The 18184-nt window shown below is 51.1% G+C and overlaps 5 protein-coding genes across 5 annotated transcripts; 4 read left to right on the top strand and 1 right to left on the bottom strand.

Moving 5' to 3' along the window:
• Positions 1–1451: 1451 nt before the first annotated feature.
• A1O5_09420 (uncharacterized protein) lies at positions 1452–3167 on the top strand (the record flags this gene model as incomplete). Its single annotated transcript, XM_007749999.1, has 3 exons — positions 1452–1754; positions 1814–2800; positions 2850–3167. The coding sequence occupies 3 exons, from the start codon at positions 1452–1454 to the stop codon at positions 3165–3167; spliced, it is 1608 nt and encodes a 535-aa protein (XP_007748189.1).
• An 891-nt stretch (positions 3168–4058) lies between these two features.
• A1O5_09419 (uncharacterized protein) lies at positions 4059–6507 on the top strand (the record flags this gene model as incomplete). Its single annotated transcript, XM_007749998.1, has 3 exons — positions 4059–4845; positions 4934–5350; positions 5423–6507. 3 exons carry the CDS (start codon positions 4059–4061, stop codon positions 6505–6507), a joined length of 2289 nt encoding a protein of 762 aa, XP_007748188.1.
• Positions 6508–8967: 2460 nt separating this feature from the next.
• On the top strand, positions 8968–9464 carry A1O5_09418 (uncharacterized protein; the record flags this gene model as incomplete). Its single annotated transcript, XM_007749997.1, has 2 exons — positions 8968–9015; positions 9072–9464. The coding sequence occupies 2 exons, from the start codon at positions 8968–8970 to the stop codon at positions 9462–9464; spliced, it is 441 nt and encodes a 146-aa protein (XP_007748187.1).
• Positions 9465–10445: 981 nt separating this feature from the next.
• A1O5_09417 (esterase/lipase) lies at positions 10446–11460 on the bottom strand (the record flags this gene model as incomplete). Its single annotated transcript, XM_007749996.1, has 4 exons — positions 10446–10542; positions 10644–10909; positions 10989–11244; positions 11318–11460. 4 exons carry the CDS (start codon positions 11458–11460, stop codon positions 10446–10448), a joined length of 762 nt encoding a protein of 253 aa, XP_007748186.1.
• An 856-nt stretch (positions 11461–12316) lies between these two features.
• On the top strand, positions 12317–17628 carry A1O5_09416 (uncharacterized protein; the record flags this gene model as incomplete). The annotated part of the gene is made up of 11 exons (XM_007749995.1): positions 12317–12645; positions 12717–12831; positions 12905–13222; positions 13296–14045; positions 14118–14213; positions 14261–14315; positions 15110–15448; positions 15524–15779; positions 15831–16448; positions 16509–16896; positions 16951–17628. The coding sequence occupies 11 exons, from the start codon at positions 12317–12319 to the stop codon at positions 17626–17628; spliced, it is 3942 nt and encodes a 1313-aa protein (XP_007748185.1).
• Positions 17629–18184: the final 556 nt, after the last annotated feature.

The following is an 18184-nucleotide window of genomic DNA, read 5'->3' as shown; positions in this document are numbered from 1 at the left end:
TGCTCGGGTCCCTGTACAAAGTGCCGAGAACACCAAGGGCAATGGAAGTTGTCACTCTCCTTCTCGATCCATCCTACGTGTTATATACCTCCTTTCCCCAAGCCCGCAGTACATCTCCTTTGCGGGAGAGATGACTGACAAAAATTGAGCGGGGAAAGAGTCTGTTATCCGCAATGTGAACCTTTCTACGGAGCACTCGTAGCGAAGATGCAACTCTCCAGCGAGCCGAAGCGCCGTGTTTGAAGGATGGTTTGCGTCGTTCCCTGCAAGGCTGGGTCGGAAAGAAGCTGCAGAATCCATATGGAGTTGGTGCTCGTTGGAAAAAGGAATCCTTCTGCCAGCTGCGCTCCTCCTAACACCATCCATTCACTGGTCACCAAGGCCAATACGCCATTCGAACATGAAGATAGCGGTGCTTCGGTCCCAGTCTTTTGTATCCTCTCTGCTGTACCAGTGATAGATAGACAAGTTTCTATCACCTGCGAACACACGGAGACATCCTGGTCCAAACATTCAACCCAAACCCACCATTGCTCTTACCGATGATGTGGTAGAGGTGGTATGGGCTCGCTAACCTCTGTGCTGCCGTAGTCGCAGGTTATTTATATCGCTAGAATACATACCTAAATACTCATTCCTTCTTGGAGACATGCCATAATTCTGCCGTGGACGGTCTGGATTGAGTCGAAATCTGAACAAAATTGCACCTGGAGAGGATTGTTTGCTGGCAGAGAGCCGGATGTCTTTTAGGGTGGAGTGTCACTCTGAACCACAAAGCAAAAGGAGAGGCTGAGACTCAGAGGCTGTGAGCATGAGATACCTAGTTTGCTGGTGTTGTATAATGCATGTCAGAACGCAGCAAGCGCACTTCGGTTTGCCAACCAATCATCAAAAGTAGAGCCAGATGCAATCGAAGGCGAAGGAATGTTTGCCCGCCTGCACAATGAAAGCGGCCAAAGCGGCACAGTTTGGTGGAGAGGGCAAGAAGCGATCGCGACCCGCCAAGGCTGCAAGTGCCTCCAACTTGCCGCCTCCGCTTTTTATATTTTTCATACTACCCTTGGAACGGCGATTTCTGCACCAGCACCAGCAATTGTCCTTTCTGATTCATCCAGCAAACATCCCACAATCGACCATCACATACCCTAGCCTTTCATAATTTCATTTTCCAGCATCCTCTTCCTGCTGCGCGTCTCTTGTGCTTCATTCTCCGTTTTTCTCCCCTTGAAGGAATCACTTCTCTGTTTGCCTGCGTGCTAGATTATCGACTAAGAGTCTGCAAGATCTGTCACCTTTGATTCACCGCGCTGCTGGTTGAATCTTCTTATTACCCATCGCGCGATCAAATCCAGAGTCTTCTACCCGGTTACTTCGATTATCGACGCGACTCGCACTCAGGTCAAAAGACGACGTTGAATCCCGTTAGGCTGCTCTCACGCTGATATCTTACCATGGCGACCGAAACCGCACCTGTTAACGGCTTGTACGGAGCAAACCAATATGGCCAGCCTGCTGAACTTGCCGCCTCTACTCCCTCTGCGCCAACTCATGCTCCTTCCGCGTCTCAAAGTACTACCACCTCCACCACCACCCAGCAGAAGGCAGACCCGCAGGAGATTGGCTGGTACTTTGTGGAGCAATATTATACCACTCTTTCCAAGAGCCCAGAAAAGATCCACCTCTTCTACTCCAAGAAGTCACAGCTGGTCACGGGTGTCGAGGCGGAGAAAGTTGTTCCTGCTGTCGGGACAAAGGTATGTTGTCACCTTGTCGCCTGAAGGCTATCGAGATGGCTGACAAAGGGAAATCGCAGGCAATCAGCGAGAAGATTAAAGCCCTTGACCTCCAGGACTGCAAAGTGCGTGTCCTCAATGTCGACTCTCAGGCCTCGTACAACAACATTGTGGTCCAGGTCATTGGCGAGATGTCCAACAAGTCAGAGCCGCATCACAAGTTTGTACAGACATTCGTCCTCGCTGAACAACCCAACGGCTACTTCGTCCTCAACGATATCTTCCGCTACCTCAGTGATGATGAGGATGAGATTGTTGAAGATGAACAACCTCAGGCAGAAGTCCCAGCGGAAGAGCCACCCACCCCAGCCGGAGGTGTGACAGACTCTCAGTCTCATCATGAAGACGTCGTTGCCACTGAGGATGCTGTTGAGAAGGTCGACGAGAAACTTGAGGAAGAAAAGGTGGAAGATGCACAAGAGGAAGAAGAACCAGCCGAGGTCAATGGCGATGTTGTTCCCGCTCCCGCTGAAGAAGCTGCCGAAGCTCCAGAGCTCTCATCCGCGACAGAGGGCGCTGTCGCCCAAGATATCACCGAACCTGTCGCAACCGAGCAGCCTTCTGAACCCGAAGTCGTTGCTGCTGCTGAACCCGTCCCCGAGGCTGCTGCACCTGCTCCAACTCCTGAAGCACTCCCTGCGAAGAAGACGTGGGCCAGCATGTTGGGAGGTGGTGTGCAGAAGCCAGCTGTTCCCGCCCTGCCTTTGACTCCTCCGCCACAACCAAAAGCTCCCCGACCTTCACAACCTGCACAAGCCCCTAAGGCCTCGGCAGAACCTGTGCCAGCAACCGTGAACACCACTTCCAGCACTCCGACCTCACAGAGCAATGGCTGGCAGACTGCAGATCACAGCAAGAAGAGTAGTCGGCCACCGAACAGAGTTGTCTCGGAGGGGATTACGATGGCGTACATTAAGAACGTGAACGACAAAGTTGATGCTAGGATCCTCAGAGACGTTCTCGAGAAGTATGGCGATCTCAAATATTTCGACGTGTCACGACCTAGGGTAGGTTACCAAGCCTGGTTGATTTCTTGGGCTTCACTAATGAATATAGAACTGTGCCTTTGTCGAGTTTGCTGATCCTGCCGGCTACGCTGCTGCCGTCGCTGCCAACCCTCACACTATCGGTACTGAGCAGATCTATGTTGAAGAGCGTCGTCCCCGTCCCAATGCATATGGCGGCAGCAATGCTAACTTCAGTCGCGGCGGTGGACCTGCCACCCGTGGCCGGGGTGGCATGCAGGGCGGTCGATCCGGAAGTCAGACCAACTTTCCCAAGGATGCCGGACGTGGTGGTGGATTTCAACGAGGTGGAAAGCCCGGTACTGGCACTGTCACTCCCAAAGGACGTGGTCAAGGCCAGACTGCCTAAAGTTTCCTCAGGGGCGCGATGCTGAAACACGGCATCAGTCACTGAAAGAATCTTTCGTCACTTTGCTTCTTGCATTCTCCAGGGTTCAAGCGGAGCGATAAAAAAGTGATGGGGTTGATTTTCAACGATTTTCCTGGCAAACGGCGTACTTGGAAAAAGTACTATCCATTACATTACACATATTTTCACGATCCAGCAGTGTTGTTCGCATAGCCAGCCTCAGAATTGGTCAGGACGAAACAGAAAGCGGGATTCTCCTCACCTTTCACATCTCTAGCGAGCGAGGCAGCAACAGCTTCATGTTGGCCTTGCTTAGGGCCATGGTCAGAGGGCAAGCGCGTCTTTTTGAGCGAGCTCATGTATTTGTCTGTGTACGAAGGGGAAACATTTTATCCGGGACCCCTAGGATTCCCTAGAGATAGGATGGCGCCGGTGTGGGCATGGAATTGTACAGTAGTCCCCTCATTGGGAATGAGAAATATCCTACCTAATGGCGATTGTGGGTTGGCTCAAAAGTTGCAATACTTTGTAACATGGAGAATAGGGTCAATGCTGATGAATCACTCAAAGAGTGCCATTCTATGTCTTGAAGGGTGAAGGAGGAGGAACAAGTACAATCAGCTGAGGCATCAAGGCAGCGATAAGAAGAGACTCCGCCCCGCGTGGTGTTTGGTAGTATTGCCTGGCCTGCCGTGGGGTAATCTAGGATAGGCAGGATAGGCTGAGGAGTAACTTCAGGCCGCGACATCGGTGACCTGTTTGTCTTGTATCTTGCTTCACTGTCAGCTGCCAGTCCTGTCGCTCAGTCTAGAAAACATCAAAAACTCTTTAACCCCCTCCTTGTCCACTATAACATCGCCTGCTCTTGCAAATTCCCTTGATGACTGCACAATGAGACCAGGAATCGGCCTTGATAACAGTACAGCAGACTCACCACGGCCTCGCAAGCCGTCCAATGCCGACTCGCATTCGCCTTCGTTAGTTGGTGACCGTGAACGCCATAGCACTCCTGCCACCACTTTCTTCCTATCTCGAGATCCCGATGCCTCCGTCAAGCCGCACCAGTCCGACAAGAGTGCTGGAGTGCCGCCGTCTGTGTCGCCCTTGAGCAGCCTGCAGGACACCATTGAAGAAGCCGACCGCGACCGGTCATCAACCAAGCACACCACATCCCGACAAGCTGAAGCACCAGCTCAAGGAAGAAGCGGGAGCCGACGGCGCTCGACCATCAAACCCGGGACGAACTGTGAACGCTTCCGACGGGGCTCGTCCAGCGCGAACGCCGACACCAATGCCAGTTCCCCTCAACCTGTCCTCGAGAGAGTCGTCACACCCTCGCCGTTACCTTCACGAGAAGTTTCTCTACCCGGCAGTCCGAAATCTCTTGCCTCGCGAAGATCGTTACAGACGAAGTCCTCTGCGAATTCTGATGATGAGCTGCTGACAAATGCGGATGAGACGAGCAGTCAGGCGATACTATCCAGCGGTGACGAAGACGAGAATGAGACTGGCGCTGAGCGAGTCGGTGGTGCTGAAATGTTATCGTCACTGGGGGGAGGAGTCCAGGACAGTCACCCTGAACTTATCATGCCAAGTATCAAGATGCCATCCAGACGGCCTTTTACGCAGAGAGGGAAGAGGTTAGGGAGGTTCAAGATTATGGTTGCTGGTCGGAAAGGTACGTTTCGTTCTTATCATTCTAAGGAACGAAGAGACATAGAATAAGTGCAGCGACACCAGGTTACTGACTGTGTCATGGAATACAGGCGTGGGAAAGACCTCCCTGATAAAGTCCATCGTCCAACTCTGTGAAGATATTGTCCATGTCGATCCGATCACAGCCTCGAACTCCTCTCACACTTCTCATCGAACTTCTACTAGTCTTACGGAGCCGATCAACGAAGTCTACGCCTCTACAAAGCCGTATCCCGAATGGTGGTCCACAATTGAGGAGTCTCGCATCCTGCGCCGGCGCAAGTCTATGGGTGACTCTGTGCTTGAGAGGAATATCTGCTTCGTGGACACTGCTGATTCAGTCAAGTTGGAGAGGCTTATTCATTATGCGGAGCAACAGCTGGTGAATGCCATGGTGAGTGTTGATCAGCTCGCGAGCGAGTTCTCGGGGTTATTGAGTGGAAGGGGTGCCAGTCAGGTCGACGTGGTATTGTATTTGATATCAAAAGGTAAGTCAGTGCTTTGCTGAGTTCAGAGATGGTGCTTTCGGAGATGAATAGTGGTTGATCTTGGTGATTCAGATACCGTGCAAGACGACTGCGAATGTATTCGCCAGTTGTCTGAACTATGCAACATCATTCCTCTCATTGCGAAGTCGGATCTCCTTACTTTGGAAGATCAGCAATATATCAAACAGAGTCTGGATCCTAGCGTGTCCAGCTTACCTCGACTCCCAACATCCCTATCCTCGCCGGCCGCGTTAGTCGCATCGACACTAGAGCCCACCCAACCTATAGCACCAGCACCAGCAACAGCTCCCTATACGGTGACCTCAACAAATGGACCCGACCTCGACACGATGGACGCCTCCCTCCTCATGTCGCCCGAATACATTCAACCGCTCCTCCCCTCCGAACTCAGCCTGCTCGTAGAATCAATATTCGAGCCTGAGACGGTCGCTTATCTGCGCCATACCGCAGCGAGGAAACTCGTAGCTTGGCACTCAACACATCCAAAACTAACCTCTATACCATCACCCTCTCTCCGGTCACAGTCGTATAATCCCTCAATGCGCAATTCGACACTCACCTCTCCATTACAGACACCACTGAGCATCTCCAACTCGGGTGTTTTGATCCCTATTGGATCAGAAGTCTCACTCAACACATCGAACTCTTGGGCACTGGCCAAAGTCGCCGACCACACACAACGGGAGGAAAGACTGGCGCAGATACGGCTGAGTAAGTGGGCAAGCGAATTGCAGTTGAGTCTGCAGAGGGAGAGGGAGCGCTATGAGCGGCTTGCACGGGGGGAGAGAGCTGTCTGGCTTGTGGAGAGAATGGGAGAGGAAGTCCGCGATGGCACGATCGTGCCCCTACAGCAGGGCGATAACGCACAGGCGCTGGTAAGAAAGGACGGCAAAGGCAGCACGGGATACGCGGCATACGGAGTGGATGTCTTGCCGAGCTATCAAATGCATGATCCTCTGGGACTGTTAAGATGGCGGGATAGCATGCGCGCGAGGGGATGGATTGCGTTGCAGATTGTGGGAAGTTTCGGCGTTGTTGGTGGATTGGCATTCTGGTTGGCGAAGCATTTTGGTGCGACTGGAAGTGTTAATGAATGGTGGACACAAGGCTGGCACTACTTTCGTTGGCATGATTGATGGATGATGGATGACGGATGATAATGACGACAGGGCGACGAGGGAGCCACTTACTGTACTCAGGTTCGACAGCGATGAGATACTGTAATATCATACTCGTGTGCTGATATGGATGATGATATGGGTCTGCAATGAGCCCACTCCGACGCCCCTTTGTTCCATTGGTAGGATTCTCGACCCGTGGGAGTAATTTGGCCTGTCGCGGACTGAGTTCAGTTTCGTTCCTTATGCTTCGCTCGCGCTGGAGTCCGTAGTTGGCAATGTCCACGTGCCCCGCTGGGAGGAAAGTGCTACCCAGTACTGGGTACGGAAATACCAGTGGGATAAAACTGTGGCTTATCTTCTCGTGGCTTGCAGCCAGGTGTCAAGGTGCAACAACCAAACACAACTCATGAAGTTAATCAGCGCTGCTTGTTCAAGAACCCAAGTCAGGATATATGTTTTGACAGCGCGCCGAGATTGGCTGCCTGCCAAATTTTGACAGGGCATGATGTAAAGAATCAATTCGGACTTTGACGCTGGCCATCCTCGGAAAGGAGCCCCGTGGCTGGCTGCATGCGACTTGAACGGACAAGCGGACAGCGGGGAGACCTGCGTGCGCCTGAACCTGGACCTGGGCAACGTGACTCTGGGCCAGAGGTTGTGAAACACTGGCGTGCATAGTCGAGATCCGATTCCCAGGGATGAGCATCGCGCAGGGATACGATGGAGCTGCGGGTTTTCCCTTGGAAACGGCCAACTCTGACTGCGCTGGGGCTTTCTGGTTTCTCTTTTGGCATCTTTTTCTTATGAGGAGGCATTATCCTTGGTGATCACAGGTGATGGTGCCGGACAAGCTAAATGCCAAATACTTGTAGGACTCTAGCCACGTATCTCGGTTGGGGTGCGCAGTTAGCCATATTCGTCAGGGGCGCATGACCGCGCAGATGGCCTTTGCAATCTGGCCAAACGGCTTGAAGTCGGAAGTTGATGAGCGTAACCAGGAGGCGCCGGATAATGAAGAGGGCTGTTCAAATGGATCAAGTTGTGCGAGGCACGTAGTACTCCGTACTTGGAATGCCTGCAGGTGGCTGTGGTTCTGGACTGTGAAGATGGACCGTTTACCTTTTTTCCCCCTTGGTCCTCAATTCTGTGGTATCGGGGTTGTTGGTGATGGCGGCCACTGGTCACTGGTCACCATGCAGGCCAGGTCCGTCAATCGCCACGTGGTGGACCAGGTTCCGGGTTCTGGGATCAATTCTGAAGCAGTGGCTTGACTGGGCGTGATGCAGGGGCAGAGAAAGAGGGAAGGGCGACTCCGGAAGATAGGAGGAGGAACAGGTACCAGAAGAAACAGCGGGCTTTGACTGGTCAAGAGACAATGGGCCTGAGGGACAGAACAGGGGGCACAAATTCCGGAGTCCTGCGCCTCCAAAAGGGAAAAGAAAGGGAACCACCAAGGCCTTCTGAGCGGCGCTACTGGGTGGCCCTGGAAGTAGCCCAGTGCCCACTAAGGGTTAAACAAGCTTGTTTCTAAACCTGGGCAGGCAGGCCTAACAACTACCTACCTAGCAACTGGGTAAAGAAGAGCCCAATCCCCTGGCCTGGGTGGTCTTTTGGCCCTCTGTCTACTCCTGCACCAACACCAGACACTCACTTACTTGCTCTTTCACACACGCGCACACATAACAAGTTCTGCATATCTCTCTCCCTCTTCCTCTCATCGGCTGCCTCTTCTGCCGTTCTTCATCTTCCATCCTTCCTCGACACCCCCGGAGCCTTCCAATCCAAACCAATCCGACCCGACCCAACCCAACCCAACCCAACCCAACCCAACCCACGGGCGTGAAAAAGCCGCCTTATCCTGTTCTCCACCAACATTACAGCTGACCACTTTTCCATACCTCATCCTGCGTCCCGTTCACCGACCGCCCGACCTGAGTCATCCCACCTCGTGTTATCAGTACCTGACGCCTGTCAGAATTCTCCCTCTGTCCAACTTCATCCCGGCTCTCTACATTCTTATACCCTCGAATATCAAGTCAGGACCAATACCCTCAGGTTGCTATTGAGGCAGAAAACATTTGAACTCCATTCGCTGGCGTCAGCATTTGGCCGTCAAAACATCTAATCCGGAGTGGACTCTGATCACCAGCGGAATTGCGGTTTTTGGCCACGCTTGCTCACCTCCCACTCCACCGTCACCGCTGCTTTCGACTCAATCGGTTCAGACCCAAACTTATTAACCCTTGCTTGCCCCGACCTTTTGTTCTGGAAACATTGCTTGCCGTTTCTCTCCGCCGCCCTTCCACTTTCTTTCACCCTGTTTTCGGTATCACAAAAGTCTGGGCCCAGCGGGAAACACCACACTTTTGTGGTTGGTATACCACCAGGTTTTTCTTCCAACGCATTGACATCCTCGACACCCCGTGCTGGGTGAATCTCAACGACTCACAATCATAACAGCTGCTTGCCGCAGCCATGTCTCGCCGATCTCTTGAGTCTCAAAGGCCTATTATGGCTCCCAGTGTAAGTCCATGTCCTTTCACCTTTGGATTGTTTTTTCCATTTAACACCCCGACCAGCTCACCTCCAAGCGCACTTCCAAACGCTACTCAACCTACTCGGCCTCTCCGTCCTTTGCTACCACCACCAGCAACATCTCAAACTCGCAAACTCTCGTTTCTGGCTCTGGTACTGCAAATATCACCGTCAGCCCCGAAACCGGCTTGGCAGAGATCCGCCACCTCACTCAAGGCCTGGACCGGCTGGAAAACAAACGCCTTCAGCAGCAGCGCTTTGTGCCCTCCCAGAAGAAGACCGATGATCTCAGCAAACTGAGCCTGGGCGCAAAGGTCGAGCGCGCACTAGGCAGGAGAATGTCAGACCAAGATGCCGTCCTCCGCGTAAAACGGCCCGTGGCAAAGAAGACCAATCCGTTCACCATTATTGATGAAAAGGCTGCTCTCAAGATATGAGTGTCGGCAAGGCTGGAAGACGACAAAAAGACGATATCAGCTCTACTGGAGAGTCAACCTTCTTCTCCCGTCACCATTGTCTGGGGCCTAAATCGAAGTCGAGGCAGTGTACGATGTTCATGTGGAGTCGGTTGTATGAGATTGATGAAGCTCATTTTCATTTGTGTTGATTGAGATGCCTTGACCATTGAGATACCATTTCCTACTTAGGTTTGCATAACGCTTGGTTAGACCGGCGTGTTTTGGGGTTTCTCCGCTGTTATGCGGTTCTGGGTTGTGGGGCGTGGGGCGAGGAGCAGGTCCTTCTCATTCTATCATGTCGCCGTTAACTGGGCGCTAGGGTCTCGTCGGTCCAGCAGTTGGTGATCATGAGGATGTGCTGATGAGAAGATGCGGCAGAGCTCGAAGTGGCCAAAATGTAGATCTCTGTGCCTACACTATGGTCAACGAGATCAAACAGCACCGTAATGAGAAATGCCTATCTTCTAGAGAGACACGTCTAATGTTTCTCACAATTCCGATGTGGAATTCTCTCGCTTGGCTGGGTTGACAATGTCTTGGCACATCTATCCTCCATGGAGTACCTACGGACAACTACGGATTAGGATCGCATGGAGATGACTATTACTAGTGGGAGTCATTCCATGCGTAGCTGACAGGGACCACACGGTGCAACTATGGGAATATGTGGTGCGAGTTACCACCATCCTCCCATCTACCGAGTACTCATCGAATCATTAGCGACGCGACCGCTCCGTCTCCGATGCCCTTTCACTTCAATAAATTTTCTATCCCTCCGTTTTGAATCTTGCGCGCCTCATATGAAGGCTCTACCAGATGAGAGTCATCGACGGGCGATCGATGATCCAATGTACATCTCCTCGAAAGAGGCGACCATGACATGTGGGGCCAAATGCAGGAGGCGAGAGGGGGGAAAAAAAGAGGGAAAAGGGAAAAAGAGGACGTCTCTTGAAAGAGTTTCTACAGATACTCTGCAAACCACTGCAAAGCTTGTGAGAAAGATGCCTCTTTGGCGTACAACTGTGTCCGATCCTTCATGTCTCCACGCACGGCGAAGCTGGGGAAAAGAAAGTGGACTGTCAGCTAGCTGGCGCATTTAGTTCTGGGGGAAGACAATCCTGTTCCGGGATTGATATTACAAGGGAAAGAAAGACTTACCCGTGCGCAACGCCCCCGTACAGATTTATCTGGTAAGGGAGACCCAAGGATTTTAGGATCTCCTCACTCTCGTGCCGCTTCTCGGGCGGGAAAATGTGGTCGTTCTCCGCCGCGGCGATGGCGAGCGGTCCCTTGATACCTTGAAGCTCGTCCTTTTCGACCTGGCTTGGATGTGCGCCGTATCCCGCGTCGATTTTTGCTTGATCTGGGCGTAAATGGCGGACGACGTATTTCGCTCCGAAACAGTATCCCACAGCACCGATTTTCTGTCGCCTTTGAGTCAGAGAATTCCTCCTGCAAACTGGGGACGGATACAGGAGAGAAGTCCACAAATTTTCCGCGTACTTTGCAATGGTATTTGGTTCGCATCTTAAACAAGCATGTCTCGACAATTGGGTCAACGGTGGACGGGTCGTGCCCGATTCCTTTGGCGTTGTATCCGCCTCCGAACCACTTGGGAATATCGAGCTCGCCGACTGTGTTGAGGTCGATTGCATCTCCATAGAAGAGGTCGGGCATCACAACGAAGTACCCGTTGGCGGCGAATTGGTCCGCCATCAGTTGAGAGTTGATGGATCGATGACCAACGACATCAGTCAAGCTGTGTGGAAGGTTTAGCTACACATCAGTACAAGGCAATGCGGATGCGTTGAGAAAAATCATGACAAACGTACAAAAGAATCGCTTTCTCCGTAGACCGATCTTCAGGGTATTTGACATAGACCTCGAAGTCGTTCCATTGTTCAATTTGACCTGTCGCTTCGCCTTCGTGCTTGAATCCCCTGTAGCAGCAGGTATCCGGTCCGTGGGATGTCATCTTGTCGAGTATGCAGGAACCAAGGACGCCAGTTGGAAGGAGCAGAGTATGAGTGAATTGGTCTGTCTTCACGAGTCCTGGGTACTTGCAGCAAGAGCATTCTTTCTTGAGCGTGCGGTCTTTCTTTTAAACCTTCTGCAACTGTAGTTTTGAAAATTGAGACTGTACAGACGGACAGTGAATGCGAAGGAGCCACTCACCATATCTGTCTCCGATATCTCCATAGCCTTTTTAACGGACTTTGAGATCGGACATTGTTCTGTCTTCTGGCGCCTGGAGCTTGCGAACCGAATCGCTGGCATGTCGTGGATGCCCAAGAGATTCATCCCGAAAGCATCGTCACAGACACAATCCATATCGGGAAGGCGTCGGCCCATGACATGATTCCGCACCGTGATCAAGGTTAGTACGGTCGTCTTCCCGTGAGACCCGACAGTCCATCAATTGAGTATTATACAGCGATTCATGGGTTTCTGGATGTCAAGGTGACTTCCAGGACCGCAACAATTGATTCGTCTCCCCCATGAATGTCTCCACATTTAGCCCTTTGCGCTAACCCAAATCACGGAGAACTGCTTCTTTACAAGGCCGAAGGTGCTTCGTCTCGTGAGCTACGAGGTACACGACACAAGTAATCCGCAACCGGTGTGTCAGATATGGGACTGATCTCATATGTACTCACCAGGTTACACATATCCAAAGCATGTTTCGTGGAGATGTAGCCTCTTCTTTAGAGGTTTATAAGACCAAAGCCAAGGGAGTAAAAAGATTTGTTCTGATATGCTGCAGCAGCCTTGTTCGGCGGCCACTGTGTTCTTATCTACCACATTGCTGAGATCCCTTAAGTGTTAAGTTAATGGCTCCAGCTAGCACCAGAGATCAAAATAGCCGACACGTCGAGGCTCAGATACCATGTAATCCTCCAGAAGACATACCTCCACGAGAGCCCAGTCAGTCCGAGCCGCCGGGGCGCCAAGATGAACAATCGTCGCAAAAGAAATCTTCAGAACAACCGAGAGCTCGTCGGAAGGAGCTTGTATTAAAAAGGGACGTCCTTCCAGAGCAAGACCTTGACAAGGGTATCGTCGGATGGGAAGGGCAAGATGATCCAGAAAATCCACGGAATTATGCCTCACTGCGCAAATGGACCATCCTTTCCCTCGTGAGCTCAATGACACTGATCAGGTTGGTTGCTGCACCCCAGTCCTGCTTTGACGTGCCATGAATTAACCTGGATCAAATTCTCAAACTCACAGTCCATTTGCGTCTTCTGTTTTTGCGCCCGCCGTTCGCTTCGCCGATGTCGAATTTCACAACACTTCAACATTGCTGAGCACCTTCGTTGTCTCAGCATATGTCCTTGGCTACGCGGTAATGCCAACCCAATCTTTTCAGCTCAAGACAACGCCTTTGTCCGCTTGGATTCTGACTGAGCTTTCTATAGATTGGCCCGCTGTTCCTCTCCCCGCTTAGTGAGATATATGGTCGAAGAATCATCTTGAACATCGCCTCACTACATTTCACGGTGTGGCAGATCGGCTGCGCACTGGCGCCCAATATCTCGTCTTTGATTGTCTTCCGGTTGCTCACAGGTATGGGTGGGTCTGCTTGCTTGACTATCGGCGGCGGTACGATAGCAGATCTATTCGAGAAGGAACAGCGTGGGCTGGCTATGTCTATCTTCACTGCCGGGCCCCTCTTTGGACCTGTTCTGGGTCCAATTTGTGGAGGCTTCATCGCTCAGGGAGCGGGATGGAGATGGGTACGTTCTCCGGGTCACCTCTCAATCTGGCTGATGTGTGGCGACTTGAACTAATTTGTTTGATGCCTCCCAGGTCTTTTGGACTCTGTTGATTGTTGCAGGAGCATGCACAAGTCTTATTCTCATCTTCTATCGCGAAACCAACCACGCTGTCCTCATCCGCGAGAAGACTCGGCGCCTTGCAAAAGAACTGAAACGCAGCGACTTGATAAGCTGCTACGACAAAACGCAGGGCCAACGCTCCGCAGGGACCCTCCTCGTTCGCAACTTGATAAGGCCAGCCAAGATGCTGTTTATGTCGCCTATCGTTGGACTGTTGGCAATCTATGTTGCTCTGATATATGGATGCCTCTACTTGCTCTTCACGACAGTCACCGACGTCTTCCAAAGAACGTATCTTTGGAGTCCTGACTTGACCGGTCTCGCTTATATCGGGTTGGGACTTGGGTTGCTCTGCGGACAGGCTCTTTTTGGACTTTCGAGCGACCGCATCATCATCCGCCTCACTCACGCCAACGACGGAGTCTACCAACCCGAGATGCGGCTGACAATGTGTTTACTCTATGCATTTTTTGTTCCCATTTCCTTCTTTTGGTACGGTTGGTCGATTCAGGCCAAAGTACATTGGATTGTCCCCATCATCGGCCTGCTCCCATTCGGATTTGGAATGATTGGGATCTTCACATCCATCCAGACGTACATCATCGACTCGTACTCCAGGTACGCAGCTTCCGGGATAGCTTCAGTGACGGTGACGCGATCCTTTTTTGGGGCTTTCCTTCCACTCGCAGGGCCTTCGCTGTATCAACAACTTGGATATGGAGTAAGCATCTCTACTCTGCTAAATGATCTTTTGTCGAGAACTGAAGATGGTTACGTGCTGACTTGAATGCAGTGGGGAAATTCAATGCTTGGGTTTATTACTCTCGCTTTGATTCCAGCACCAGTTCTTCTACGACAATATGGAGGGGTCTTGAGGGAACGTTTCCCTGTAAGATTAGAATAGTTACTTTGACAGAGTTATTAGTTTTGTCTCAGGCGGGTAATATTGTCCCTGGGTGGCGTGTTGATAGATACGTGGTTGCATCTCTAGGTAATTTAGAGGGTCGTTATTTTTGTCGGTGGCTACAGAATAGAGGTGGATTTGCAGTCATAGGGCCAAACGGAGCAGCCTTTCTGCTTGGGCAGGGCCTAAAGTAACTGTCCCCGGCGTTAGCGGAGTTATAAATTAGGCATGCAGGGCCCCCTAGGAACCCCTACGTCCTCCCGGAGGGAATTTCAGAGCTTAATTAATCGCGCATGCCGTTCCCTGTTACCGAGAACTACATCCTCTTTCTCCCTCCAGACGTCAATTTCTCGATCCGTTTACCTACCAAATGATCCCTCCATCAATATTCCCATGCTCTTTCTTGCACTACTCACATTGATCTTCAAATTTTTTTAAACAGAAAGTTGCCTAGCATTCTACCAAACCCTGTGGGTATGACTACGTGCTTCGTATGATTCCAGCCTTCTCACAAAGAACACGGCGGAGGACGCGATGGTCAATGAACAACAACTTTGTGCTATGCAGCCCTCTTCACATCAGAGTCCTCAAAGCATTACTCAGGGATCTCGAGATGGCACAGATACCAACGACTTCCCCATGGCAGAAGCCGATTCCAGACAATCACATGGCCTGCGTCCTGAGCTCAACATGAAGAAGCGTGAAGCACAAAATCTACGGCCCATTTCAAGAGCCTGCAAATCCTGTCGAGAAAGGAAAATTAAATGTGACAGAAAGAATCCATGCAAGCACTGTGGAATATCATTTCAAGGTCAGCTAGAGACGACACAAAAAGATTCCTCCTCCACATTCCCTAACTTTGTCAGACTGCATTTACCCAGAACCAAGTCGCAGAAAAAGAAAGTGCCTTCGGACCGCGGAGCATGTCGAGGCTCTGAAGACTAGGATTGAAGCTTTGGAGTCATGCATAAAGAACCTCACTCGTCCTGCACATCTGAAGGGTACGCTTCCCGCATCAGAATGTCAATTGCCTGGGCGCTCTAGCCCATATCATCCTTCCGATTGTTCCACAGAGCATCCTGACGAAGACATCTCCTGGGCCACGCCGAAATTCGTCCTCACGCGACACGCAACTGAAGAAGCCGAGGACAGTTTTCAGGGCTATTCCGGAGACCGAGCGTTCATTCAACGGATGCGAGAAGATATAAAAAACTGGCCAGGTGACGTCCGTTCACGAATACGCCCTCCAAGTAGGCCAGTGGCAAAGCTGTTTGATTGCGATTACTCTCCCGCAGTTACGGTCTGCCTTCCCTCAAAGGCAAAGGCTCGAGCTTTAGTAGATGCTGCATTGGAATCATACTCCCTTTTCCCCATCCTACATCGACCGAGCTTCGATCGCTCCTTTAACGACATTTATGCACTCGGGTCCAATGAATCTACCGCCGCAGAGCTGCGTTTTCTTCCTCTCCTCTACGCAGTCCTCGCTCTCGGCTGTATATTCATTCAGAAAGATGCCGGGCAGTCCTCTCGTGAGCAGGAAACCACCGAAGGGTAGGTTTCCTACATCATCAAGAGCAATACCCAAAGCTAATCTTGACACAGGCTACAATACTTTGCTGCCAGTCGTGCATTTATCGACATTGGCGATTGTACAGATGAAATATCCCTCCAAACCATGATCTTCCTTATTCTCTTCACAATAGGTAATACTCGTGCTGGGACCTGTTACTCATACGTAACACATGCACTAACGCTTGCCCTCCGAATGGGTCTCCATCGGTCAAAGTCCAAATACGACGATCTAATCGAGCGTGAACTAAGCAAGCGAATCTTCTGGGTGTTGAGACTTCTGGGAAATTACTTTGCAACGGCATGTGGCATGCCTAGGCTCTTAAACGATGAAAATGTCGACCAAGAATTGCCGGTGGAAGTAAATGATGCTTACATCACAAAAGAAGGCATTTCACCTCAGCCTCCGGAGGAGGTGTGTACAATAGCGGGTCTAAACACTATTATCGCCCTTCACAAGATCCTGGATCAGGTCGTCAGGGACATATACCCACCGAGAGGGATCAGCAAAACTCCGGGATCACGGGCCGCAACATATCTGGTTAGCATTGAGAAAATCAAGGATATCGAGAGAGCTCTCAAGGGGTGGACAGAAAATTTACCCATTGGGTTTCGTCTGAAATCCCACTCGACGTCCAGATCTTTATTACGGTATGATCCCCCATTCCTGAATCAAACAAGCCGAGAACTCGCTGACTTTCTCTGCTTCAGGACGCAGTATCTCCTTTGCATGTCCCATGCGCATGTTCAGCTCTACCTCTACAGACCTTTCATTCATTACCTCTCCAAGCCTCTTGCTCAAAGCACATCATCGTCCAACATCACTTTTTCACCGTATGCAGCCGCCTGTGTTCGAGCGTGTCACACTATTTTGAATTTCAGCGGAGAAATGTACAAAAATGATCTTCTCCAAGGCGGAAATTTTACGGTCTTGCATATGGTGTTCGGGTCTGTTGTGACACTTATGTTCATTGTTCTCGATTCTGCCGACTGGGAAGGCAGAGAAATGGCGTTCAAGGATATATCAATCGGTCGAAAGGCGATTGCTTTTCTTGCGAATGGCAATGACGCTGCCGAAAGAGCGCAGACCATTCTAGAGGTCGGTGAATAGATCTGCTATGCATCTTCCACCTGATGGCTAATATTGTGAAAGACGATGATTGCTCTTCTCCCTGCGGAATTTGCAGAGACTCGAAAACGCCTGCAACATCAAAGGCTGGGGATCACTGATTTGGCCGTTGCAGATTCTGGCGAAACTGATTCATCTCTCATGCCCGTTGGTCTTGACGGTCAAGACTTTGGAGAAGTGCCCATCGGCCAGATGGGTTCCCTTTTTCAGGTTCAAGCACAGTTTGATCATCCGACAGCATCGACGGGCCATTTATTCGAAAAGAGCCAACAAATAAAAGGTAACACATCAGAATGTCTACCATCTACAACACTATCAGGGGATGTCCCATACACATCTTCAATGTTAAGCGTGAGAGCTGAAGATAGCACGGTCTCAGCTCCTGTCCATCAGGAGCCCATGGGTGGGAGCGCGCAGCGGCGCCTATCACCGCAGCCCGCCGTGCCGTTCATTTTCCGAGGCAGCGGCGCCGATCCCAGGATGATGCCTCCCCCGTGTGGAGATCCGGCAACCGAGTTCCTTGAAGCACAGCCATTTAACTTCTCTGCCAATTATCTGGGAGACGTATGGAGTAGCATGAATCAATTTCCTGGACCTATTATTTCAGACCAGGCCATCAACGGCCTTCAGATGATGGATGTACCCAATCTAATGGGCTTGCACCAGCAGGGAAGCCTATTCAGTTTCGACTATCTACCTTGATGGTTGAGAGGAGTGGGTGATTCACACAGCCATACACATATCCCAGGTCAGGCTATCACGTTGCAGATTAGTAACAGAGGGCAATGGATACCTCGACCGCCTAAAATGGATGGCTAAGAATTCTTGCGTCTTCAGTCAGCCAAACATCTAAATAAGTGAGATGTGGCCATGTGTTCGACGAAGGATAAGTGATCATAACTTCGGCCAAGGTTCCCGCACTGGCTTTTACGACATGCTTACCTGGCTCTTGGTGTATGGGTATTTCTTCCCGCTCTGATCTATCAAGCTCGTCGAAGAAGGGTATTGCTGAGGCGTGTCGTCCACCCTAACGAATTTATCAGACGGTGCGCGCGTTCAGCGTTGATCAGAACATCGTTTGGATAGACTCGTGGTAAGATCCTTCCGAATTTCATGCTCTCCGATTCGTCAACGAGACGTCAACGCTTGTCTTCGTCTGGCATGGCCGTTGTAGCCACAACAGCTTTAACCAACGACCATCAAACCTGCCGTCTTTTCTCTTGCAGCGGCGAATCGCCGGGCCAGATAACTCCATCGC

The sequence above is a fragment of the Cladophialophora psammophila genome (assembly GCF_000585535.1).
Source record: "Cladophialophora psammophila CBS 110553 chromosome Unknown aczJe-supercont1.16, whole genome shotgun sequence".
In the NCBI taxonomy this organism is placed as follows: Eukaryota; Fungi; Ascomycota; class Eurotiomycetes; order Chaetothyriales; family Herpotrichiellaceae; genus Cladophialophora; species Cladophialophora psammophila.
The sequence above is the reverse complement of the archived record's forward strand: the minus strand, read 5'-3'. Positions and strand labels throughout refer to the sequence as shown.